Consider the following 27862-nt stretch of genomic DNA (forward strand, 5'->3'; position numbering starts at 1 on the left):
TGATGAATAAAAGTTTATTTCAAATTTGGTTTATCAAAGCCATACTAGATTCAAATTTGGTTTATGCCATAGTAGAAAGATGCATTTTTATAACAAATTGTCAATTAATGCAATTCACCAGTATCACATATTTGACAACTTTGGGGTTAAAAAAAAAAAAAACCTTCACTTTTCTTTTCTCAGTAAATTACATCAAAATGAGTCATTGTGCACCAGAAGTCTAGAGAAATAAAATCTACTAAAGCCCCACTGAGGTCAAGTTTGAAAAGCTAAAAGCTATGCCGTGAGAAATTTACCCACATTTCCACTTAACGACAGATAGTTTTCTTACAACTTGTGTTCACACAAAACATGACATACCCTTCCTTCCTGTACTTTGGTTAAAAAGTGCTTTTCTTTTTTTCCAGAACATATCTAACTCTTGACTCTAATTCTTCTTATCACAGACTACAGTGAAACTCGCTCTGTCCCTTTTCTGTGCCTTTTTGGGTTTGACGTTTATTGTAGGAAAGAAGTATTACACTATATTTAACACTTAAAGTCGCAAGAAACGCAAATGACCAATGGTCTGCTTTTCCAGATGACCTGTGGTTAGTTCTTGTACATTGTTCACTTTGTAGAAGACTTTAAAGTCATCTTTCCTCAAATAAATGTGACATTTAATTCCCCTGGACGTGGTGAAATAGGATTAACATGAAATGCTGCACTCATGTAAGCAGATCTTTAACATGATAATTCTAGTCTGTGATGAGAAATAAGCAATACCAGTCAAATCACAACTGGTTTGCAAGCTCTTGTTGAAAATCAGTCTATTGCAAACCACGCAGTCATGAATGCACCTATACCTGAAAACTTGCTTGTGGAGGCCAGGAGAAAGAGCCACCCTAGATGTGTGTTTTTTCCTATTTACCACAGACAATAATATCCTTATCCAATTGTGCATTTTAAGTATTCCTGTCAGAGGAAGTCTTGTGGTGATAACTACACAGAACCAGCAAAAGAGTAAACAATATCTAGAGAGACTAGGAGGATAGGCTAGAACTAGGAGGACCTGGCTTCCAGTTTCAACCCTGTCACTGACCATGGGAATTTCTCCAAATTCCTGCTTCCTTATCTACATGCCTAATATCTATCTACAAGGTTATTTCAGACAGCACATGAAAAGCATCTTTAATCTACTAGGCATCTAATAATTGGTACCCAGGATTTCTACTGTTCCTGTGAAATGCACTGTACATTGCTTTTCATATGAATGACTCTCAAGCAGAGCCCACAGGATGCTTCTGAGTTCAAAGAATTAACAGAAAGCGGGTCTCAATTAGAAATCTTTTATGTTTTATTTTATTTATTTCTTATCCTACAAGCTTTCATACCTTCCCCTCTTTTATTTCTCAAAATAAGTCATTCTTTACTCAGCTTATCTAAGTGAAGCAGTTCCACTCAAAGTCAATTATCAAATGTCTCTATTTCTCACACACACACACACACACACACACACACACACACACACGCACACAGAGAGTTTAACATCAATAAGGACTATTTATTACACTGTCTGAATTATCTACTCTAGAATACTGGTAACGAGCAGCTGTATCACGAGAACAGAGAAATCATGAACTTTAATGGGTATTGAATAAAAATGTGATTGAAAGGCTAGAAGTAACATGATGCTAACAAAACTAATAGGCAAAAGAGTGCTGAGGCAATAATTATTTGGAACATATAATATAAAGTGAGAAGTAATGTGAAAGTCTACAGGAGGAAAATCTTTTTCCTGACTCTAATTTTTCATCTTTTAGATATTTGTTCTAAAAAAAAATCACAAAGCTGTAGGATCTTGAGAGTTCTAGACTTGTCATCAATGTTCAGGCAGAACAAAAGTTGAATCGGGTAAGAATGACATTCCCACCCATTTTGATTAGGCTGCCTATAAGAAAGACCTTATTATAATCTTCTGCAGCACCCATCATAGACAACATTTTTCCATGGATCTCATGAAGCTTAAATCCTCATATTAAGTCTTATATTTCCTGCTTTATTGTCACTGTGGATGTGAAAAATGGCTGATGATCATCTTTGTTTATAATCCTTCATAGATTTGAACAGAAACACTCAAAATTGCCTATTATTAAGCCTCCCCAGAGTCTACTGAGCTTAAGCAAACATAAAGTTTTGTAACTTACCAATTAACTTACAAAAGGTATTCCAAAGTTATTATATTCTGTTATTCTCTTATTCACACTTGGCTCCAAAAAGTTCTCAATTTTTAACGTGGATAATCTAGAAAATAAATATTACTCTTGCCTTCACAGGCAGCACTAGAATGAGCAGGCAGCAGGCACTTTCATTAATTTGTTATATTATCTAACTTATTACTTAATTTCCCTACCGTCTACTTTGAATTTGAGCTGTTCCGGTTGAAAAATGATTTAAGAAGCAAAAATAATGATACAAAAATTTAAATAAAGGTCACTATTGCCATGAAATGGGATGTCAGTTTTGCAATCCAGCTGCACTTTCCCACCAAGCTGGGTGGAGTTGATCTAAGCAAGTCTAGAGATATTTACAAAATAAGCTAATACGAAAGTGCACCACAACCTATCAAAAGCGACTCTCTTCCTCTTCCACAGCACGGTGAAGGCCAGGGATGAATTTCAAGAGTTGTTTTCGAACACTTCCCCTTCTGCTTTTCCTGGGCAGGGTCCCAAACATGCTTGAGAAGTTGCCCTCCCACAATGGAGACATGGATCCACTGCTGGCAGTACTAATGCTCCGGTTCCTCCTGGAAGAAGACCTCTTCAGAAAATCATCCCCATCCTTGGGGACAAAGCACTCATCATCTGTGCTTGTCTGTCGGCTGAAGGCTCCCCTGCTCAAGTCCTCAGAGGTGCATGTCTGGTAGCCGTCCTCGCTGTCCAACGTCATGGAGCTGAGCCAGCTCTTACAGCTGCTCTCACTGGATAACCGATTCCGGTCCAGGAGGGCCAGGCCTAGCCCAGGCAGACTTCCAAACAAAGCTGATTCATCCATGTCCATGTTTTCCAAACTTGGGCAGTTAGCAGCATCACCTAGAATGCAGAAAACAATGTCTACTGTGGAAAAGATCTGAGCATCATCTCCTACTAGTAAATACACCAAAATTTCTCTTCAAAGGGCACAAGAAAGAGTAAGTGTGAATAATATTTTTCACTGAGCTTTGACTTGCATGAGTTAGTGACTGTTTATGAGGCCATTTGAGAAAGCTTATAGTAGCGTTTCCCAAACTGTTGTTCATGGACTAGCTTCCATGTAAAAGGGTTCCCTGGTCACGAAACGGTAATCCTAGATTAAATAAATTTAAATAAGATTTTTCATATCAGAATAATTCAACTCATCTAACAGTATGCCAGTGTGACTTGTGAATCTCCAAAAGGATCATTTCCTAAACTGAAGTGACCCTGCAACCTTTTATTAAAACATTCACAGAAATGGGGTTCTAAAGAATATACTTGGGGAAATGCTGTCTTATGAATTTTCTCCATTTAGTTCCTCTGATTTTTAGTTAATGTCTTTTTTTAATAATTGTAAAATTATTATAACATCATTTGAAGTGTACGGGAAACAGTCATAAAACCTGCACCTCTAGGCTGATTATAGAGAATTCAAAGGTGTTTAAAACAGAAAGGATATCTTCCAGCCTCAATACTCCAAGTTTCTTCTGAGAAGACTTTCATACTTAAAAGCTCTAGAATGGTACCATACCCAGAAAACATCCCTGTCCTCAAATAAGTAATAATTCATTTGAAGAAATTCAATTTTATCTGCTTAGCTGAATTTTTTCATCCACTTTTTATAAACTACATCTTGGCCCTCCAAACTCAAATTTTAATCACACACCAACATCCCGTCCATACCCACTTGCTTCTGCACTATCTGAGTTGGTTGGTATGCTGCTAAAAGAAAGGAGATTATTTGTAATACCGGCCTGAGAAAGACATCATTAGAAGGTGACTCCGCTTCAGGAAAAGTACTAGAACATTGCACACTCAGAAATGGTTTTATTTTGTGCTGATTATCTCTACCACTACTCTCTTTTGTCCTTGCTTGGCAATAAAAAAAGAGACTTTATTTTTCCATTTGATCTGCAAGGTGGAGTATGGCCAGCCCTGCAGTGACAAGTCCTAATGTTTTCCTTTTTGCTAATACAACCCACTTTATTTCATCTTGCAACAAGTTGATGAATTTCTTTTGATTGGAGGGAAATTGCTTTGTAGAATCTCATGCCCTGGATATTTATTCTAGGTCTAGAAAAAATAAGCTAAAGAACTCCTTCAATCTCTCAAAAAATGTGTACAACAATGACCTTATGAGGATTCAATTTCCTTGATCCTGAACTAAGGGCCTTGTCTACACAAAGCCATTCCCATAGAACCCCAGGATTGCCTACACTTATCAAGCCAAACCCCATTTCCACTCCAGGATGCTCCAGACATGGAACAAGTTTTCCCAAACACCCTCAAGTATACAGAAATCCGGGAAATGGGTGGATTTTGTACCTCTATCTTACTAGCAAACTTCAGACACCCAAAAAAGTCTATTATGAATTTTTTTTAAAAATATTAACTTAAAAACATAAAAAAGAGAAGTAATTCATACATTTGATTTTTTAAAAAAACAAAACTTAAACACAAACTTCTAAGCCATAAATTAGTGCCCAATTAAGAATGTATCTTTTTTTCTGTAAACAGATAATCACTTCTAACAGATATTCTAGGTTATAAATACAGACTTTAGCTCAGTGTTATCTGAAGAAGATATAACATATTTCACATCCACATAGCTTGTGGTTTCAATGAATTATTTGTACACACAAGTTCATTCTGCAGATTATACCAGTCACATAGCAAATATCAAATCAACAAATTTTAAACTCAACCCTTCCCTTCAGAATACACACAATGGCAAGAGCCATGCATTTACTGTCACAATGATCATTCACATTTCTGTCTTGGGTTTGGGGGCCATGAAGAAGGATTTCTCTGCATTAATGTAACTTACACTATTTGAACAAATGATAGGAGCTCTACCCAAGAAGCGTGCAACCATTATAGCCTCAATGGATTCTGAGAACTATGCAGCCCCTAAGCCATGAAGATTCTCAGGAATTTAATTCATCTGCTGAAGTAGTAGGAAAATTAGGCTATCACTGCTGCTGCTCTTCTAAACTCAACAGGTGCCTCTTGCAAGCGTGTGCACGCATGTGCACGGGTGCATGTTTTCACGTGCATACGTGTTGTATGTATGGAGGAAGGGGTGTGACTTAACTTACCCCTCCTCCAAATACATAGGTCACTCCAAAGGTCATGGCAAAGAAACACAGACTAGTACTCTTGATCCACACTACATAATTTTTCTTGTAAAGATGATAATCTTAAGACAACTTAGAGGCAGAAATACTGCAAGGATGAATTAGGTGGTTTCTGAACAGGAAATCACATTTACCATGAAGTAGGCGGTGTTCCTGTAACTGCAAAGATCTGAACTCCACCCATTTTTTCTTCAAAGTTTGCTGTGAGAAAGAAGGAAAAAAATTCTAATTATTAGGAAACCCCAGTGAAGACAGCAATTTACTTCTAGGTGGTGAGATTTGTCATTAAATTTTTTTCTTTTCTTTCTAACACTAACAATCCTTCTATTCATTTGAAAGACTTTTTCTGCATAAAAGAGGGATACTGGGAATCCTACTTTCTCAAGAAATAATCTAGGAGCACCAACAAGTTGAAACAATGACATTGTTTCAATAGAAACAATAGACAGCAGAAACAATGACATTTATATATTTTTATTTTTAAAAATATTAGAAAACAAGATTGCTTAGGTTTGTGTCCATTTACTAGCTGTTTAGGCAAGGATTTACACTCTAGGCTTCCCCCATCTACAAGAGGAAGACAATAATAGAACCTCAACTCTGGGATTGACCTGAGGATAAAATGAGTTAGTAGATGTAAAATGTTTAGAATAGTGACTAGAACTCAGGAAATGTTCAATAAATACCATCATCAGCCTGTAAGCCCGGGGCACTAAACCAGCTTGTTTTGCTGGATATCTATTTATTTTCCACCCCAAAAAAGGGAAGCCGACCTGTTGTGAAAGGCATCCTTGGAGGGCTAAACTTAGAACACTGCTAAGCACCGTGACTTCTTAACTGCTTCCTTGCTCAGCTGCCCAGCACACAAGAGCAGAGGCCCACAGTGGGAATGAAGTGGCTACTGTAATGGTCAAGACGGCACGTGAGGCCTGGCCTAGCCCACAGACAGGGCTGAGGCGATGGGAATTGAAAGCAAACCAGGTAGAAGCCATCTGACAAGGCACAGTCAAAGGCTCAGTCCCCCGCCCACTCTGCCCTCTGCTCCACCCCTTCCTTTGCCATTTTGGTCCCCACGGCAGGCCCAGCAGGCGGGCACAACTCAGATTAGCCTGTGGACACCTATCCCAGAGGAAAGGCAGCCTAGTTGGAAACAAGTGGACCTTTGTACAAAGCAATCTGGAAGGGGCAGATGAAGGCTGATAAGGAAGAGAAAAAAAAGTATATTTGGAAGGGGAATGCCTAAGGAAAAGAAAATAATAAAATTACATGAATGTTATTAAATGGTTAAGAGAAAAATGGCTGGTTGCTCAGTTCAGTGACTAAGCAATCACTGGGCAGGATTTTCCAAGCCTTAATAACAGTAACACTTAGCAGCGATCCTTATGTTGCCAATATAATATGCAAGCAATAAATCAAAGCCATAAAATGCCTGGCTCAGTTAATTTCTGGTTTCTTCTGTGCTATAATATAGTCTATATGGCTATAAGGCTGCGTGGCTACCTGAATCACAGCTCTTGTTATCTCTGTAAACCTGTGGTCATGTGAAGGTCAGAGTCAGGGAACCAGGGAGTATGGAACTAGCAAGGATCTGGCATATATACCAACCCCTTTCTTCTTTCTTAAAGAAATTTATCTCCTGCAAGAGGAAAGAGTCCAGTAGGGGAGCATAAAGATAGGTTGACAATCAAAACTAAATAGAGAGAGAAGAGGAAGTTGTATTTCTGCACTTACTATCCAGAAATACAAAGTCAGGGCTTATCAAATAGTTAATTTTTGTGAAAGTAAGCGTTTTAAAATATCCAATCTGTTGATTTGGCCCGGTCATCGAAGTATGTCATCACTTAAACCAAGAAAATACCCGTATAAAGATGAGATGTGTCAATGTGACTCAGAGGTTTTAGTCTATATCTAAGCTTCCCTATTTTCCTCAGAGACTGTTTCTGCCTGTTGTTAACATCACAGTTGCATATTTTCACAAATCTAACCTCTCACCAGTAGAAGAAAACTAAAGCACAGGGGACATCTAACCAAACTGGGCCACATCACCTCAGGGTGCCTTGCTCAGTGCCTGGTACATAGCAGCTGCTTAGCAAGTATTGGGTGAACAAATATATAAAAGAATGACTTCCTGAAACAACACTCAGCTAGCACATATTGAATATTTTGGATTGGATATATTTCCAATGTTTCAACCTACATTAGACATATAGCTAAACATTTCCAAGGCACTTTACTACTTTTATAGTGCTTTCATGAATAATATGCTGTTTAATTTTCCTAAATGTCCTAAAAAGTTCCAGATTAGACAATAAAAATTCAATGAAGCAAAATATTTTCCAAGGGCTACAAGTCCAGTAAAGCAAGAGCTAGATTAAAAAGGAGCTCCCCCAGCTAGCACGTTAATGTACTGTTTTCAAGTTAAACATTTGAATCATAGGTCATGAGAAAGGGAATCCCTGAAAACACGGCTCAGAAGGGACTATTATTTCTAAAGAAGAGTTTGTGGCCCCACAAAGAGTCTTCGAGGGTAAGAATGCATACTTACATAGAATGTACAAACTAAATGTCATTGCGTGAAGGGGAAGCCAGGCTGACTCTGGTTATAGGTCAGACCCAGACATTTCTGGCTCAAGAGATGAACTGGAAATCTCATAATTTCAAGATTAGAAAAGAAACAACAATGCAAGAAGGTAAGCAGGCATGAACCCAAAGGTCTGCTGGACCTGGAGAAGCAGAAAGTGGTAGCTAGCAATTTGGATCTTACGGCAATATACAGTTTAAATGCACTTATCTGAGGCAGAGGACAGAGACAAGTTTCCTGCTAGAGAAAAGAACCTTGGCTGAAGCTTCATCACCATGAAAAGGAGGCTGAGAAAAGCTGCTGATGGTGGCTATGGTTCATGTAGAGCTTGTACCTCGAGGCAGGAGTACATAAATGCAGCCTCATGACCTGAGCCAGGCAGCGCACTGACCCTCCAGAGAAGGAATCCAAGCTGCCAGACCTGGTTCTGGATTGGAAGCTTTGAAGTGCAGAACGGAGGCCCAACTATCACACTGAGCTTAGAAGGGAGAGGCCACCACGCAAGGGAAGTGGGCAATCTAAACTCTAAAACATCCACCGATATTTAATAAGAAAGACAACAAAATTGATCATCAGTATATGGATTCTCTCCAAATAAAATGAAAATAGAAAAGTGTTCAAAGACTTTAAAATAAGAATATTTATAATCCTCTGAGAGAAAAATGAGATTAATGTTCATAAGAACAAGAAATTTGAAACAATGAAATAAAACATGAACAGATAGACATGAAAAAGTTATTCGAAAATAAAATATTAATTAATTTTTAAAACTCAATAGAAAGAACACATTCTATGCAGAACACAGACAACGTTACTGAAGATATTACTAAAGAATTCAGAAAAAAATCACAAAAAAGATACAGTGATATAAAATATGAAAGAGTAGTTAGGAAGCATGGAAGATAAATCAAGAAACTCTACAATATGTCTAACAGGAATACCAGAAGATAATTCAGAGAATGGTAAAGAAAGTATATTCAAAGAGACCGAACTGGTAGCTTTCCAAAACTGAAGAAAGTCACAAGTATTTGGATTGAAAGGGCACTGTAGATTCTAAGCAGTATAAATTTAGAAATGAGTCCAGACCTTATCAAATTGTGGTGAAACTGTAGATCAGCAAAGAAAAAAGTACATCTTAAAAGCAACCAGCAAAAGATGAATGAGTGTCACAAATCCAAATACTGGTTTTTGAAAAGACTCAAAAATAGAAAATCTTCTAGAGAGAATTACAAGAAAAAAAAAAGAAAAGGCATAAAAAGTAGTACAAACAAAAATGGAACATAATCACAGTTGTGATAGAAAAGAAAAAGATGAGAATAGAATTTTTATCATCAACTTCATGCAATAAATTTGAAAATTTAAAACCTTCATTAACAAAAACATAATTCAATAAATAAGCTAAAAAAAAAAAACAAAAGAACAGAAAGCTTGAGCAGTCTTATAACTAATAATGAAACTGAAACAGAGTTTAGAAGTATTCCACCAAAAAAGAAGCCACACCCAGATGATTCAGATAGTGTTACAAGAATTCTACCAGAGGGAAAAAAAAGGGGAAGATACTCTCCAGCTCATGCTAAGAGGCCAGTAAATTTGATACCAAGACTGAAGAAAGATAGTTTGAGAAAAGAAAATTACAGGCTATTCTAGCCATAAAATGAAGCTGCCCTCAAAAATCCTAAGGAAAATGTTAGCAAATCAAATCTACAAGTATATAAAAAATGATTATAAATTATGACCAGGTTGAGTTTATTCTACAAATGCAAGGGTGGTTTCACATTAGAAAATCTTTACATGTCATTCATTGTATTGATAGATTTTTAAAAATAAACGAGAAGACTATCTTAACACATGCATAAAAAAGTATTTGATAAAATTTAATACACAAGCACTATAAAAACTGTCAGCAAACTTGGTACAGAAAGGAGCCTCCTTGAGCTGAAAAGTGTATTCACAGAGAGAGTTCATTCCTAAAAGGAAAGAGTCAAAAGAATTCCCTTTAGGGGGCCAGCTCGTGGCGTAGCGGTTAAGTGCTGGCGGCCCAGGGTTCAGATCCCGGGGCACACTGGTGCACCGCTTGTCAGGCCATGCTGTGACAGCGTCCCATATAAAGTGGAGGAAGATGGGCACAGATGTTAGGCCACGGTCAGTCTTCCTCAGCAAAAAAGAGGAGGATTGGCATGGATGTTAGCTCAGGGCTGATCTTTCTCACAAAAAAAAAAGAATTCCCTTTAAAGTCAAGAACAAAACAAGGATGCCTACTATTATAGTTTCTATTTATTATTGTATTGTAGGCCTTAGCCAGCGTAGTAAAGTAAGAAAAGGAACTGAATGTCGTTATTAACAGATAGTTATTATCTTGATAGAAAACCCAAAATAATCTATAGATAATTTATTAGAAATTATATAGTTTAGCAAGGTGTTTGATTATAACAACAGCATAGAAACATTTATTTTACATATCTATACGTTAATCTCAATTAAAAGATCAAATTTTTATAAAGAAACTATAATAAGAACAAAAATGATAAGTTACAAAGAATAAAACAAAAGATGTGTAGGATCTATTTGCATAAAATTATGACTTTATTGAAAGACATAAAGAAAATAATTAAAAATGATGAGATTATCTATCAGTGAGAAAACTCAATACCATAAGGATGTCAAGTCTCCTAAAATTGATCTATAAAGTGTGATATCAATCTAAACTCCAACATTTATTTATGGAACTTGACAATCTGATTTGAAAATTTATACAAAGAATCAAAAGGCCAGGAATAACCTGAAAGGCTTGCCTACCGAAATATCAAGATTTATTACAAGGGTATACTAACTGAGTTTGAAATAAACAAATTGACCAATGGATCAGAATAGGAAGCCTGTAAGAAAATGCATCCAGATATGGAACTTGCTTAAAAATAGAGGTTTCACTGCAGGTCAGTTGGTGGAAATGGAGTACTATAAAATAAATGGTCTGGGAGAACTGAGTATTCATATGGAAAAAATAAAATTGGAATCCTATCTCAAACTCTATACAAAAATTAATTATGTATGAATTAAGGACTTAAATGTAAAAAGGAAAAACTTTAGGAAGAAAATATGGACAATGTGGATTACTTACAAAGGGTAAACAATTAGGAGCTCTCTCATAAACAAAAATATCAAAGAAACATTCAAAGTGCTTCTTTGAATCAATTAGAATATCAATTTAGAATAATGCAACTAAGTAGCAAAATTCTCTTTCAATAGTAGTGGTGAAATAAAGATATTTTTTTAAAAAGAAAGACCTACTTACCCTCACAGAAGGAAGTACTATAGCAAGAAGGAAAGCAAACCCAGAGGTAAGGAACAGAACACAAAACACAGCAGAAAGCACATCAATTCAACAGGTTAATATATTTGTTCACTACTAGCTATTTGGAACAAAAACCTATATTTTTTCATTTCAAAAATTGATAAAATTTGCTATAAAGTAAGCAATAATAAGGAAGATGGGGTCTTACATGGACATTTAAAGCATATTAAGGTCCTGATGATGTTCTGGGAGAGGATGGAGACATTGAAAAATTCATACGTTATTAGAAAAAATAATAGTTAAGTATGTATATTAAAACTTCAAGAGAAAATGTTCAAAGAGCAGAAATTGCTTAGAAACATGAAATATGTGTTGTGCAAGAGAGTACTTTATTCAATGAAATACAAACCTATCTTTTACTTATGTTTTGAATACCATCACCACTTTATTTTGCACATTTCTTTCCCTTTTCTACAAAAGGCTGAAAAAAATGTTTTACTTTTTTTTTACAAGATGTTCACTATCTCCATTTTGAAAAAAACAAATAACTTTTGATAGTTTTAAAAACCTAAATATAGGGGTCGGCCCCGTGGCATAGTGGTCAAGTGCTCGCGCTCCACTGCTGGCGGCCCAGGTTCAGATCCTGGGCGTGCACTGATGCACCGCTTGTCAGGCCATGCTGTGCTGGCGCTCCACATAAAGTGGAGGAAGATGAGCATGGGTGCTAGCCCAGGGCTAGTCTTCCTCAGCAAAAAAAGAGAAGGATTGGCATGGATGTTAGCTCGGGGCTGATCTTCCTCACACACACACAAAAAAAATTAAATATAATATGAAGCACCATTTCCTCCTTACAAAACTGTAATAATAAAATGTTAGAGGCATTCCCTTTAAAATCAGGAATAAGACTATCACTATTTACAATATATTGAAGGTCCTAACCAATGTTATAAGAGAAGAAAAATAAATTAGTTGAATAATTAGGGGGAAAGGGTCAAAACTTTCATTATCTGCAGATGATATTATGTCTGTACAGAAAATCTAAGGGAATCTACAAACATATTAGAATAAAGGGAGCTCACCAAGACAACCGGATTTAAAAATTTACACAAAAATAAGCAGCTGAAAAATTAAAAGATCATATTTATTATAGCAAGAAAAATTAGAAGGTACATAAGAATAAATATAACAAAAGATATGTAAAAATGTGTGAAGAAATTACAAAATGTTTTTGAAGTGCATAAAAGACCTGAATGAAAAGATAGAGATCCTGTGTTTGAAGTAAGAAAAGTGAAAACCATAAAGATCTCCACTGATCTCATTTATTCTATAAATGTAATTCAATTCCTATCAAAATCTGAATAGAGGATTTTTTCCAAGGAATTTTACAAATTGATTCCAAAAATTCAGAGGGATAAGTAAAGTAACAAGAATATAAAAGCAATGTTGACAAAGAAGAAAATAGGGCTGGTTGGTGAATTACATGTGCGGGAAGAGAGAAATATAAGATAAAATAGAAATAGAAATATAGTAACTCTACCCTCACTAATTAAGGCTCAAAAATTAAGGGCTCGATAATTAAGAAGAGGATACTTCATAAAGAAAACTAGTAAACAGCAGCTATTGCTAAACAAAGTCCAAGTGAGCACTCTGCCCGCAGCAAGCTGTGCAATCTGCTCAGACTGGCGCCTCATTGCCATGCAGTGGGGAGCACTGGATAAAGAGGTCAGTTGGGGCTGGGGAGGGGTCTGCAGGGGTCTGACTAAGATGCTCAGGAGTGAGGATCTGGACTTCAAGGCCTGGCAGAGCCACACCAATCTAGTACACTAAGATTTTTAAGACCCTTAAAAACCCATTCCGGGAATTTTCACCTAACATCCTGCTTTGTCCACTATCGCCTGGAAACTTGAATTTTTCCTCTTCAAAGCTGATAGTGAGTTTGCCAATAAAAATAAATTCAAGGACGGCCATGGAAGTAGAGGGACATGATTTTTGTAGTAAGAATGAGGCAGAATGGAAGGACACAGAGGAGGACAACGGAAAAGCAAAAATTCCAGCCCTCCTGCACACACATGCAGCACTTGGGAAAATGAGGAAAAGACCAGCTCCTACTTTGTTTTTTTTCCCAAACAAAATGTAAATCAAGAGAGATGGCAGGTGCATTCCCGAAAAGTTCTTGAAGTCACCTGCCTTCCTGTTGCCTTTCTGAGCCTCATAGACACAGAGAGGAAGGAAGAAAGTGATTTGTACTGGTTTGTGGAATTTAACATTCCTGCAAAGGTAATTGTGTGGCTCTTGATAATTCAGCAGTTTAGACTCATCACGATATTTCATCTTCAAGGGCTATCTCAGTTCCTCAAATAGATCTCTATTCTACCACTCACACACTCAAGGATGAAAAATGTGCCTCGCTGTATTAAATTAAATTACCTTTAAAACTTGCAGCTTTGCTTCAAGCTCTGTTCTTTTGAGAATCATTGTTCCATTAAGAGTCTCTATCCTGTTTTAAGAAACAAGAGCGGAATAGCATGAGTGATTCTTTCAAACAAGTGCCATCCTTATGGAGTACTACACTTTGAGCACACACTCTCCTTAAAAAGCAACAGAAATGTTACGATTCTTGTGGCACTTCAAGTATCCCGACCTAGGCCAAATCTTCTGACAACATTCAGAGAAAGAAAATGGCAAAAAACAAAAACAAAAAAAACCTCCCCTTGAGAGGGTGGCTGAAAATAAAGAGTCTGGATAATTTATAAACTGCAGCCCATTTTATTGAAGCTACTGTATGGCAATGATGTTTGCTCTCTACTAGAATCTATTCTTATGGGGTCTGGATGAATCACCTCTTTCATTTAGTAAATGTGTATTGATCATCTACTGTGTTCCAGACTCCAGACACCGTGCTGAGCGTGAGGGGTACAGCAGGGAAAACAATAGGCACTAGGGACTTTCAAACAGTGAAATCAACATGCTATTTCTTGAAACAGGAAGAAATCCTTTCCTCCCTAGGATTCTAGAAGCCTTTACCTCTGTAAATTGCCTTAATTTTGGAGCTAGGATAAACAGAACCAGAACTACTACAAGATAATAACCTTCATATGACTCTTTCATCTCTAAACATTTTGTTTACAAACTTTAATTCTAAAATTACCAATATAATGATGTTCTTTTCTCCCTATCTATACCAAACGTGTTTCTAAAAATAAATAGACTTGTTCTATCTTGAGTGATTTGACTTGTTTTGTGGGCTCAAGTTAGCGGCCTTTATTTTGACTACTAAGCCATCAATCTGAATAAGATAATAAATTTCGTGTGTGAGTCATACACCTAAGCATTTTTAAAGTGTAGTTCAAATTCCTTCTGATAAATAAGCTGTAAATCTATTTATAAAGATGCAAGAAATTTTTAAAGGCATGGTAAAATAATGGCATTAAATGTGGAGACCAATTTTCCTCTATTTATAATAGCATCATGCCCAAAAGAATGAGATGCTAGCAAGCCAAGTTGCTGTCTGCTTTCTCAAGAGGGTGGTCTTGACTCTGGGAAATAGTGAGGATCCCTATGAATCTGTTTCACTGGGACTCCTAATGTTGATCCGACCTGCCCAAGCACTAGATGTCTATGGGCAAAACCGTAGGCGTCGCTTGGCCGCTCTCTTCAGTACTATATGTACAGACTGTCTCTCATTTTACTGATCTCTGGATTTCCAATTGTCTCCGCCCATTACTCCTTAATTATCCACCTGAGGTCTGCCTACTGCACCCACTGGAATATAAGTTTCTGATTCTAACCACCAGCATTTTCTCTTGGACTCTATATGGTTCCTACCTTCTAGATTCAGGTTTCTCTGGAGCAAGAGTTCCCCCATCCTTTACCCTGAACTCACAGGATCTATAGAGCTGGACTCAGTCCTCTATCACCACCAGTCATCTTTAAAAACTACTCCCACACACACCCAAAATATCCTTTGAAGTTTTAGACTAGAATCACTGAAGAGCATCCAGCGGATTTTCTGCTGGCAGCTTGCAATGAGCAGCTGTGGTGTAACAGAAGAGAATAGATCCTGGCACACAGAGCAGGTGGTCAAATACCAGCCCTGTCACTTACTAGATGGTTGACCTTAACAAAGCCTTCATTTAAGCCCAGTCACTTCATCTATAAATAGGAATAAAACTAACCTCATAAGGTGGTTGTGAAGAGTAAGTGAGATAATATAGGAACCCACCTTAATCAGAATAAAACCTAAACAACTTGGCACGGCTGATGAGACCCATGCTCTGTCCCATGGCCAACTCTCTGTCTTCATTTCTTACTATTCTCTCCGTAACCACCATCCACCAATTGCATTGGCTTTCTCTCTATCTCTTGGATGTGCCAAGTCCATTTTGAGAATTCAGAGACCTCTCCCTTTATCTGAAAGACTCTCACCAGGAGTTCATATTTATTCTTTCTCTTCATTTAGGTCTCAGCTCAAGTTTCCCCTCCTCAGAGAGGATCACTTTAAACACCTAAGGTAAAATGGCAGCCCTCTTTCTCAATGTTCTGTCCCATTCCTTATTTTACTTTCTTCATAGTAGTCATCAATATTTGAAATATCAAAATTACTTATTTTGCATGCTTTTCTTACCCATCTCTTTCCACAATTAATAAAGCACTAGAAAAGTCTTTGTCTTTGTCTTCCCTGAGCCTATCACAGAGCTGGAAACAGTATTTGCCCAACAAATATCATTTTAACAAATGAGCAAATTCCACCTTTTAACTAGCTACTAAGATCTTATGGGGGTCGAAGGATGGTATGGTGGAAAAGTCAGTCAAATTTCTCACTGGGGAGACCAATGCCCCATTAATAAGTTTGGAATATTAGCAGGTGTAAGTGTGTGTGTTGCAAGGAAGGGAGGGTTGAGCAAACTTTGTTCTTCTTTCCAAAGGGAACACCAGAAGAGTAAAACAATCGGCCTGTGATATAAGAAGAAAAAACTCAGCCCTTCTGACCGTTTATTTGTTCTAACCATGAGATTATATCAACCATGGAAACTGGACCAGTGCCTTTCCATCCAAAGAGAATGTGTGCCGGTTTAATTGAATTTGACATACAAAATAAAAGTTTTCAATGCTACGCCTCCCACACAGACGTTTGGGCTATTGAAGTCCTCTGACTTCAGATGTTGACAGTATGTTCAAGTTCGAGGAAACCTTGAGAAACAAAAGGAACTGATAAAAACGTCTGTACCCAAAGCTATGCCTCCCTTCTTGTGATCCTGAACAAAAAGCCTATTCATTCACTCAACAGGCACTATGAGAGACCTTAACATTTTTGAAGCCCTGCAGGAAGCAGACGGATAGTTACGTTAGCAGGTTTCCTGATGATCTGATCAGGTCAACAACTTGTTTGTGGGTAAAGCCTTCTGTGCTCACACCATTGATATTTGCAAGGACATCACCTGGGAGATACCAAGAAAAATGCGTGTTAAAGCAGTTGGTGAAATAATCCCTCCTGACATGCAAATCAAACAAAACAAGCAAGCCCCAAACCTTAGCAACACAAAGGAACTAAGAAAATTTGAAGCAACAATCACATCCTGACCTTCACTATCAAAAAGTTTTCTTGCCGTTTAAGTAATTCCTAACAGGAGCCAAAAGTCGTAAGTTACCAGCTTGCAGGCCTGCACGGTGTGCTGCGCTGTCCTCCTCAACTTTGCAGATCAGTGTGCACATCTCCGAGGGGCAGGTATTCTGGTTCTGGAGTCTGTAAGTCTGTGAACATTAACGTGATACACAATTACTATTCAAAAAACTCAATATCTATTTGCCGAAAAATAAAATGGTGTCAGTTACCTTAAGTGGTATAATAGGTAAGTGCAAAGAACAATTTGGAAAGGCTTTCCCAAATATAAACTGAATCAAAGATACCAATCTTGCAATTCTACCACACAATCTGTAGCCAATCCTATTCCCAAAAAATAATCTGGCTTAAGAAAGAAAGTGGGATAAGACTGGCTCAAGATTTTATATTTTCAAGTCCAAGAGACCCCTGTCGCTATCATTATTGCACATTTATTAAGAAAAACTAAGTTTGTCATTTCCCAGTGGGAGGAAACAATAGTGGTCAAGATCAAAGAAAAATCTCTATGTGGTTCTCCTAAGTTAAAGCACTCATTACAGGAGGGTGTGAAACAGCACACATCCAGCAAGGGAGATATGCCAACAATAATTATTTTAAATCAGAGTTCTGCAAATAATGACAATCTGCCCTGCATTAATTCAAAGTACTATAATTGACTCAATTACCTTCATTTCTGAGCACTCTCTAGTACGCCTGCCCTGAATACTCACTGGTTCATTAATCACCCAAGTAAATTAGAAAAAGTCATGCTTTACCTCTTGTCTCAGTTTGGCAAAAGCAGCTTGGGTTTTTTGTTGTTGTTGTTTTTTTTGGTTTTTTCCAAATTATACCAAGAACACAGCATAAATGTTTGTTAGACAAACCTATTTTTTCTTTTCACACATTTAAGCTATAAGGTCTAGTTCTATTTAGGATCAAAATCAGCATTCTGAGTTGAGTAAGTCCTTTAAACATCTGATTCCTAAAATTAAACCACATTATAGTACTGCTATCTTGTGGAGAAATTGTCTGATGTTCAATCATTCTTACCTTACGGACATACAGGCTCCAGAACCAGAAGTCAGTCACCTGCAAGGAACTTCTAGAAACTTGATTTTGTTAACCTGTAAGGGATTTCTATTCACTCTATAAGGCATTTAGTATCCCCATATCTTAAAGGTAGAAGCGACTATTAAAGATCATGTAATATACTTCCTATCTATGTCAAAGACCCCTTTAACATTTCTTCCAGGCAGTCTTCTTGCCACAGCCTGGATCCTTCCAGAGATGGAAAGGTGGTCTTGTTCATGTGGCACCTTTATCTATAACAGATACTATCTATAACAGATACTCCTTTGGGAAACTACTGTTATAACGATTCTCATTAGCAGTGAGAATCGACCCTCCATAGCCTGTGATCAGAGTGAGTACAGTCGGAAGTTGGCTATTTCTTTCTCTCTCACCCAGTCTTCTAGTTCCCATTTTTACGGGCCAAGGACAGAATGATGACCTACATTTCTCGGAGACACAAAAGTCACATTGCCCTTTCTCACGCCCAGTGACCTTCATTCTAACGCCTGTCATTTGCTGATCTTCCACTGGGGTACCAGGCACATTACTAAGTATTTTACATGTGTTATTTCATTGGAAACTCCTAAGAACCCCATAAGGCAGCATTGAGAGAACATGAACTCAGGTGTGCGTGAACCTAAAGTCTGTGTTCCTATCATGCTGCATGATTCTCATTAGCAGCATAAAGCTAGCACCCATAGGAAACCAGAGAGGAAGTGAACTTGTTTCCTTCCAACACGCCCTTCACCTGGTAGACCAGGACTCAAATACGTATTAACAATGGGTGCACAATATGGGTACATGAGACTCTATCTGGTCTTCGAGAAGTTCCCAGAGCATTTCCCCTATTTGATGACTACTCCAAATCTTATGAGTACTAGAGAATAGATTATAGTGTGGAGCTGGTAATGGAAAGCATACACTAAAAGGAATTTGCAGAGGAGTGGATTCCTGCCTTACTGAGATAACACCCATGCTGCAGTTCAGAGGTGAAGCCATCAGCTCATGTTGATCTACAAAGGTTCACGGTACTGTAGCCTATTGTCTACTAATGATGATTTTGATTCTTGCTCCATGTAGAATAAGTGTTTATGGTGTCGAGGAGAAACATGGGGAAGCAGTGACACATATCATAGAAGAGTAAGAAAAAAATCCTCGTTTGTCACGTTAAATAAGGATAAGTGAGTAGTCATTGATCCTGTTTTCAGAAGCAATTGCTGCACATCCTTGAGGATAATTCTCATTTAAAAAGAAGCAGTCACAAAAAGCACAGTGTCTCTAAAACAGAAAAGGGAGTGTTTCATGTGAATGGGGAATTAGAGAGAGCAGTGCTATGGAAGAATTACAGAATGCACCAAATTTAAAAGTAGAAGAATTCAGAAAGTAGAAGGTATCTTCTTTTCTCCTATAGCCTTCTCCCTTTTCATTTCAGCAGATTCCATTTTGTTTCTTTATTCATAAATCATGTTTTACTTAGCAGATTCCTGTTCCTAATCTTAAAATATACACTGACTTTCCAATTGTGGGGCTGATACACAGTCACCAAAGTTTTCTGAAAGCAGCACCAAAACTAGGATTTAAAAGCTGATGTACAGTATAAAAATATGATTATGCCAAACTCATCTAAAAGAAATGCAAAAGTGTTATGGAAAAAAACAACAGTAATACTTAAGCTACTACTGTCGCACTGACTTGGACTCGACTTCATTTGGCCTAACTCACCATCTTTACACATATGGTCATGAGAAAGCAGATAGCAAATAAGAAATGAAATTCGTAGGAAATTACACAGAAATATAAAACGAGTGTTAAAAATTTCCTAGAGCATGAGTCAATATCCAAGTAGAGCCAAATGTCCTTCAGTGTTCCACACAAAAATTACAAAGTATTGTCATCAAGAAAAACAAAGTACAAATTTCTCATTATATACAATACGAAATCTTTAGTATTTTTGAAATGTAACAGAAGCTACATATGAATACACGCAGTCTATACACACAAATATATATGCTTTCAAGTATTTCTTTAACGCCAAAGTATAGATTTAAAATCTGATATACAGTATAAAAAATGATAATGCAAAACACATCAAAAATGCAAATATACAAAATGCACATCTATAAAGAGTATTTCTCTCTCTTATTTAAGACGTGGCTGATATCCAGCATTTCTGGTCAGTCTTAGAGACTTAAGGGAAGACTGAAGCAACTAAAAACAAGGAGCTGAGCATGTCTCAGGGTTTTATTTTATCTACTTCAATGTTTTCTTTCCTTGATGGTATCCAACACACTGAAAAACTACCAAAAACAGCCACACATTGAATAAAAGTCACAGTCCCCATTATTCTCTAATCTTGACTTCATTCTTTCTTTGCAAATGTCAAGACACTAGCAATGCCACTCTCTTTGTTAAAAGTCTGGAAAATTGTAAAGCTGCCCACCTGAATTTCAAATCCAAATGTTTCATTATCCTGCTTTTCCACAGTAACAAGCTTTCTGTAATAAAAAATTAAAAAAATAACTGTGCATGAAGATCATAGTATCACATTTGGCACATACTTATTAAAAATAACTCACAATTAAAAATAGCTGACATTTATGTAAATTGTAGTATGTATGACTGTGTGTGTGTGTGTGTGTGTGTGTGTGTGTGTGTGTGTGTGTCTTATCAACAGTCTGGAGAGTTATGTTCCTAAATATCTTCATGAAAGACCAAAAAATAAATGAATCTCTTTACCTTTGAGGCCAGGAAAAGTCACCTAAAGAACTTGATCTCGTCAAAGCAAGCTGAAAAATACAAGCATACAGTTATTGAAAGGTCCTTAAGACACATCTGTAACATGTTCTAAATCACAAAGGACTTTGTTCTTTATCACCTTCTTTGGCCCAATTTCCTAGGAAATTGTTACGTAAAGGCAGTAATTTCCATTCTCTGGTGATAGCAAAGGATTGCTGGAAAAGGGAACATTCAGGCATTCTGTTTAAAAGATTAAAAGAGGCTCTGATAATAATACACTGTGGCAAGAGAGTTAATGTGGCAAAACTCCAAAGCTTCCAAAAAGAACTTCATATCTAATCTGTATTTAGAATAGCCTCTGAAAGATTAACCACAGTAATTAATAACCACACTGAACTCCAAAGAAAAATAACACCCATAGATTGGCATATAAAACCGAAATACTTGATAGTTTTTGGAGATGCTGATGAAATGACTGTGTTTATTGTAATAGTTCAACATGTTACTGTTTTTAGCAAGATAAAATAATCTCTAAACAACCAACTCATGTACAGAAACACAAATCAGGTGAAACCAGGGACTCAAAACTTCAATTCTGTTTATAATTTATTTTCGCAATTGTTTTGGAAGAGTGCAGTGAGATTTCCAGCCAAGAAAGGAAAAGAGTCCTAGAATGGGATAAATGGTATAAATAATAACACCTTCATTCCTCTGCATGTTTTGGAAAAAGATTATATAAACATAAGCTTTCAGGATACATTCTACTATTGTAAATAGAGGAAAAGTTAACAAAAGGTGGCATCTTGTTGACTGCAGGGAGTTTTTGTGTGTTTTTTGTTTTGTTTGTTTGTTTAGGAATTAACAAATGTTAATTAGCCCTTTCTCAAGTGTTGGTCCAAGGGCCCAAAACATAAGCTCATGCTACTAGCTCACCCACGGTGTTTATCTGTTAACCTAATATAGTTGTCATGCATCATGAATACATAAGATGTCAGAAGATAAATGCATAGTCAGTCCAAACAAATAAAAATAAAATAAGCAGAAGATGAAAACCAGAAGGCAAAAAACACATAGAAGAAATTAATGCACAAATGAAATGCTCATTAAGACATTTGTTGGGAGAGAAGCCTACATCATTGTAAAGAATTCAAATTATCAGGTACCAAATGCCAACATTCTCACAAATTACCTGGAATGGCTCAGTGTTCAGAACTCAGCCATTGGTCATTAAAGTTAATGCAATAGAGAGCTCATCTCTTCCCACCAATTTGATGTAAATTAATTACATTTTCCTCTCTTGTCAGTTCTGGACCGCAAATCATTTATAATCATCCTGAAGACTGCAATAGGAAGGTTCAGACCCAAAAAGACTCTCTAGATTTGCTAAAAAGTATCTATTTTCAATTTATAAGGACTAACTGTAGAATGCCTACAACATTTTGTATGGTTTGTTTCAGTCTGAATTTGTTCTGATGTATACCATTAACAACTATGTAGTGGGCTGCCTTCTTGGGAAAGAGCAATAAACTTGATATTCCCAAGCATCCTCAATCTCTCCCTTATATGTACTCACATTTTTCTTAATCTTATTTTCATTCTTTGCATCTGCTTGTCTTTTATCCTTATTTCAGATTGTAAGGTCCTTAGATAGGTCATATCTAATTATGTTATCTGTATCAAGGGTTTATATTTTAAAATATTACTCGTATCAATATTAATCAAATTATTCATATATTCATATATATGGCAGCATATATGTATATTTATATGAAGGGCATACTGGATCAAATACCTCTCTTTTATACACAACTATCTGTGTATTGGGGCCTCTTGGGGAATGTGTTTGTTTTAGTTTCTACTCCAATGCCTAGCACAGGGCCTGGAATAGAGTGGAACTTAAAAATAGCTAAATAGACAAACAGAAGTAAACTACTAGACACCAATACAAGCAAATAAGTGCTGGTGGGAATCCCAAGTGAAATACTCAAGTTCAGGGGAAGGTGTTAAGATATTCTTCAACTTTGCTCTTCATTTAATTAAATATTCATGGGAAAAACTCAAGGGTAATCATTAAAAAATATAAAATAAAATTTAAAACTCCAAAACGTAGCAAGATTAAAAATGAAAGAAAACAAACAAGATTGAAAAAAAACTCAATGGAAAAACAGCAAGAACCATAGAAAAAAGACTAATAGAAAACAAAGTTAGTTCATTGACAGATGAACGAATGGAGGCAAGAATTAATGAATTATTAAAATTCCTCAGCAATTTTCAATGTCCTTTTGCTAGGTAAATAATCATAGCATTAATGGGAACCTCAGGATTTCATCTGGTCAACCCTCCACCTGCCTTCTAAATCAAAAGTCATTCTAGACAGACTCAAATCTAAAATCTTCTGTGTCCACAAGACAAATCCACGACCTCTACAGAGAAAAACATTTCCCCACTCCTCCTGCTAACTTTTCTATCCTGCTAATTGACTAGTTGAAAGTGAAAATATTTGCTTAACACAATGTGAGATGCAGAGCAGATACTCAATTCCTGCGGACTGACTGATTTGAGTTATCAGTGACACTCAAAAAAATCACACTAAGTCAAATTATAAATTAGTTTCCACTCTGGATTAGCAATGAGCCTGTCTCAGGCACCTAATATTTAAATAAAAAACAATTTAAATAAATTAGGCACCATCAAATTCTCTGACACGCGCCACGTCTTGACACGAAGCCTCCTTGTTTTTGATCTGGGCTGTCAGACTCAGGCGATGTGGAAAGGAATGTTCTCAGGGTTCAACCTTGCTTGCACACCAAACTATCTGCCTGAGTGAAATGAAGTATGTCTAAGGTCTTATCAAAGTCTTCCACTTTGAAAGAAATTTTCCCTAAGCCCTTTCCCTGGAGTGAGCAGCCCTATTCTAGGATCTCTCTAGTGGAGTTCCTGCTCCCCAGACTTCTCTCCCAGCTGAAGCCTTTTCTCAGGGTGGTAGTGATGATACCAAAACTCATGAATGAGGAACTGCTGTGCAATGAACAGCATATGCTGGCAGCAGCTGTCTTTTATTACACATTATCTAATATGAGAAATCCAGGTTTAGCAATTTGGCAGGCCTGCAAACTACACATTTAATTATGACTGCTGAGTAGGCAAAGCTCCTTAACCCCTTGCTTGCCACTAATACGCAGATGCCTGGGGTTGGGCTTATGATCCCTCTTCTTTTGTTTTTAGTCAGATGACATAAAAGACCAGACATTAATATTCAAAATGCAATGTTTGCTGCTATACAGTGATTCACATCTTCCCTCTTTAGTGGAAAATCAAGAGCAAATACTTCAGCTGTCAGTTTGCTCAAGATAGGGATAATCTGCAGCTCAGCCAGATAGCCAGCCCGCCTCAGAGGAGCTCAAAGTTCAATACTGTAGCCACTTCTGCTGCTAAGTAGCAGACTGTTACTTCCTGGTCCCCAGTCTGTGTTCTCATTTCCTGAAAGTGTTAGGGCGTGGGGGAAGGGAGGATACTTATGCACAGAGGAGGTGTTTTGTTTTTGTTGTTTGCTTCAAAAGTCCCCAAATTATGTGCTCTGTTCCCTATCCAGTCCCCTGTCTCACTCTCCCCAATTCTTCCATGAATACAACTTTTTTCTTTTCCCTTTTAAGTCAGGAGACTTAGGATAGCAGGGCTGTACAGAATATTCCAAGATACAGCAAAATATTAGAGCCAAACTCAATTTCCTAACTTGTAAGTGCCCATAAGCAACCCAAACAGAATGTCACACCTTCCCAGGGAAGTCTTATTGTGAGCTCGTGAACCTCTTTTTCAAGGAAAAATGTTGAATATTGACTCCAAGCATGCTGCAGTAGGATTTAGAGAGTGCTTTTCAAATTCTTTTGTTGTGAAATTAACACAGTTTTCTACCTAAAAGTTTCCACTAAATGATCAGAATACCTTGTTGAAGTTAGGAACACTTGGGAGTTTGGGGAACAGATGGGTGTGCAGCCAGAAATAATGTGAAGGCTCCCGAATGGCAGAATCAATCCTAGAAATACATCCATTACAGAGTTTAGCACAATGTTCCATATCTGAACTTTTAAGTGAAACCTCTCTGCCACAAGTTGCCTATTTAGTAGTAATTTGATAACCAAAAGAAAATCAGGCAAAGAGAGTCAGTGGTACCACTAATGCACATTCAATCTGCTTTTCTGTCAGGTCCCTGATTCTCACTAGCATTTGGTGAAAACTACTTCCCAAAAGCAACATACTACCCTTGGGAGAGTGGGCGGTAAGGTACAGTCGCTACTCCTTTGGCATCACCACCTTTGTAAAGACTATCCTTATTCCCTCCCGTCTCCTTCCTACAGTGTTTTCCACTGCAGGGATTTTTTTCTAGAACTATGTTGGGAAGTAGGAGCCGTACTGGGGTGTCTGTCACCTCCTACAAATATAGGTATTGAGATAACATGCACACACAGAAATCTATTTTTAAACAATTCTGAGTGTAAACACCCAAATGATTCTGAAGATGAATCTGAAACTACAGGCTAACCAGATACAGCTTTGCAGAAACCAGAGCCAACAATAACGAGAAGTCTGAGTTGTTGACGTCAGCCCCGAGAGGTTGAAAATAACAGTGGGCAGAGAAACACCTGCCCGTGTGACCGCCTTACAGGGATCTCGTTGCCTGCAATTCAGTCAGTGCCAAATGGGCGATTCTTCTCTAAAAACCAGTTAAAGGAAATGAACACCCATTTGGAAAATTCTGAAATGTTGGTATAAACTTGCATCAGATTTCATTGATGGTAGTTGTACAGCACCAGACATATTGTGTACAACAGGTCTGTTTCACTTTTTTTTTTCTTAAAGTAATTCTCACAACAGTAACAAAAAGCTGTCTGAATAGGGGGAGTCTACCACAGGAAAGAACATGAGAAAAGGGAGAAGAGAAGACCTAGAGAAGATGAGAACACACAAATAAATTAATTGGTGTGGGAATGTGTGTACGTATATGTGTACATGTTTATATTATCTATGTATACACACATACTCGTGCATTTCATATGCCAATATCCCTCTCATTATCTTCCTCCAGTTCTTTCCAATAATCTTCTAGTGATTGCATTTTTTCAGTTCATGCTGTCTTCCCTCAGGCTTAAACCCCAGATGTGACTCCTCCATCTTCCTTGCCTTTCATATTGAAGTCTTTGGGCCTCCTCTCCATTCTCTTGTTTCTTCTTTCTCTAACTACTGTAAAAGTTGCTCCCTCACCATTAGTCTCTAGTCACTTACCGACAGCACTTTTCTAGAATAAAGTTCCTGAAACCTCTATTGCTCAAACACACTTAGTGGTTCCCTGTGCTGGTCAGATTACTGCTTCCCCAGGGGAAGAGTCCAAGTGTTTTGTAAAGCAGCCCAGCCCTGAGGTCTCCCCTCACCTCCCACACAGACCTTACCGAGTCCTCCTGATATGACAATGTGCTGTTACCTAAACAAGCCCTAAAGGCCCCAAGATCTGTGCCACGGCATTAATTATTCCCTTGCTCTGGAATACCCTTCAATATCTGGAAGATCTATCTTTCAAGGTTATACTTAAAGATATGTACTTGGATTGGAGTATTTATGTTGTCTTACATTGTATAACACCTATTCATTTTGCCTACTTAAATGTAAACCCTATAAGGGCAAGAAACATGTTCTTCTTATCTTCATACCTCCTCCACTGCTCTATGTCTGAAAACTGAATGAAGACTTTGGTACTTCTCAGAGTTGCTTTATTTTCAGTCAGATAGTAAATTGATAGAAACGTTCATCATTGTATTACACTTAATGTCATAAAAGCACTTTGGGATTGAAAAAGATCAATAATCCAAACCATGGCAAATTATGCCCTTATCATCGTCGTGAAAAATACCAAGGAATCAGCTATGTACATCACCAAAAACCGATGATGACTCTCCCACTATGCTATAACTCTCTAATCCTAAAATTAGAAGGTTTAAGGGGAGAAGGTAATGTACATGCAAGGTTTAAAGGCAAAAATTCATGCTTTAAAGCAATTCTAAGTATTTTCTGTACAAGTATTATATCTAGATTCAGATATGTACTTGGAGCATTATAGTAAGTTATAACCAAAATCTGAAGAGGTGTTATGGTTTAATTTTTTTTTTTACAAATTGAAAGTTGAAGAATGAAAAAAATTCACAAAACGTTCAGTTGGACATGGATTTTTCCAAATGAGTTTTCCTCTCTAGGGAAATACTTTACAGTAAAAATAAAAATAATTGCATAATTATTGAGCACATACCACACGTCAGTGTCTGTGGTAAGCCTTGCATGTTTCTTCAATTAAACAGCAGAAGAGCCCCACAGGGTGGTTCTATTATTATCTTCATTTTAGAAAAATGAAAACTGAGTCTTAGAGAGGCAAGTGACTTGCTCAAGATCCCACAGCTATTAAGTGGCCAAGCTGGTGTTCAATCTGGCACTCACTTACCCAACAAAAGTCTTAATTCTCAATAGCATAAGGTATGTGCCCGTGCCCCAAAGCTGAAGATAATTTAGTCCACAAAATTTGTCCTCAAAAAAAATACTCTCATTTGATAATGAACTGAAATGACTACCAAGGACTGGGAGTGAGGCTGCGGGGGAAAGAATCAATGGGAGACGTATAGGGAAAAAAAATCAACAATTCTCAAACTGGTCACGTCTATACACACCATCTTCAAGTTTGATGTGCTTAAGGATTTTCATTTTACCTGAATGCCTCTTCAAATAAGAAAAACAATCTTTTAAGTTTTGCCTTGGAAAAAAAAAAAGTTTTATTTGGGTCTTAAATCTTTGGACTGGTCCACGAGCTCTCTGGGCTCCTTGCCTGCTTCCTCACCTATATTCTTAGTAATTTCAAAGCCTCTCAAATAACATTTTTAGTATGAAGTCAGACAAACACATCACGCTGCTCTCAAGAGAACAGGCACACTCTAAAAGGTACAAAATAGCAATCATACCTGCTTTCTTCCCCGAGGCAAAGTAGCCACAGTGTCTGCCAGCATTTGAATCCTTCTATTGTCATCCATCGGAAGGCTTCCTGTGAGTGTAGAGTAAGAGCTATACACTGGACCAGCACAGTAGTCCACCAAATTGCCATTGCTGCTGTGTTGCATGAGCCTTTGTAAAGACATTGTGAGTAAAGATTACTCCAGCTAGCACATGGTTGAGTGGCCTTGCAGGATGGGGGAAGCTAAA

The 27862-nt window shown here is 37.4% G+C and overlaps 1 protein-coding gene across 1 annotated transcript; it reads right to left on the reverse strand.

Annotated features, from left to right (window-relative positions):
• CYTIP (cytohesin 1 interacting protein) lies at positions 1–27862 on the reverse strand. Its single transcript, XM_004428297.3, has 8 exons — positions 27625–27862; positions 20630–20679; positions 20334–20388; positions 16872–16974; positions 16568–16661; positions 13651–13720; positions 5485–5551; positions 1–3071 (listed from the first exon to the last, which is right to left on the reverse strand). The coding sequence occupies exons 1-8, from the start codon at positions 27796–27798 to the stop codon at positions 2605–2607; spliced, it is 1080 nt and encodes a 359-aa protein (XP_004428354.1). The 5' UTR covers positions 27799–27862; the 3' UTR covers positions 1–2604.

This window comes from Ceratotherium simum, chromosome 9 (assembly GCF_057802395.1).
Source record: "Ceratotherium simum simum isolate JZ-2026a chromosome 9, ASM5780239v1, whole genome shotgun sequence".
Taxonomy (NCBI): domain Eukaryota; kingdom Metazoa; phylum Chordata; class Mammalia; order Perissodactyla; family Rhinocerotidae; genus Ceratotherium; species Ceratotherium simum.

Excerpts from the sequence above, each read along its gene's own strand:
- CYTIP (XM_004428297.3), bottom strand. The coding sequence starts at position 27,798 with ATGTCTTTACAAAGGCTCATGCAACACAGCAGCAATGGCAATTTGGTG. Across the intron at positions 16,662-16,871 it reads CCGTGCAGGCCTGCAAGCTG|GTGATGTCCTTGCAAATATC; the intron begins GTAACTTACGAC and ends GGTATCTCCCAG. Across the intron at positions 13,721-16,567 it reads TCATCAGGAAACCTGCTAAC|GATAGAGACTCTTAATGGAA; the intron begins GTAACTATCCGT and ends TTCTTAAAACAG.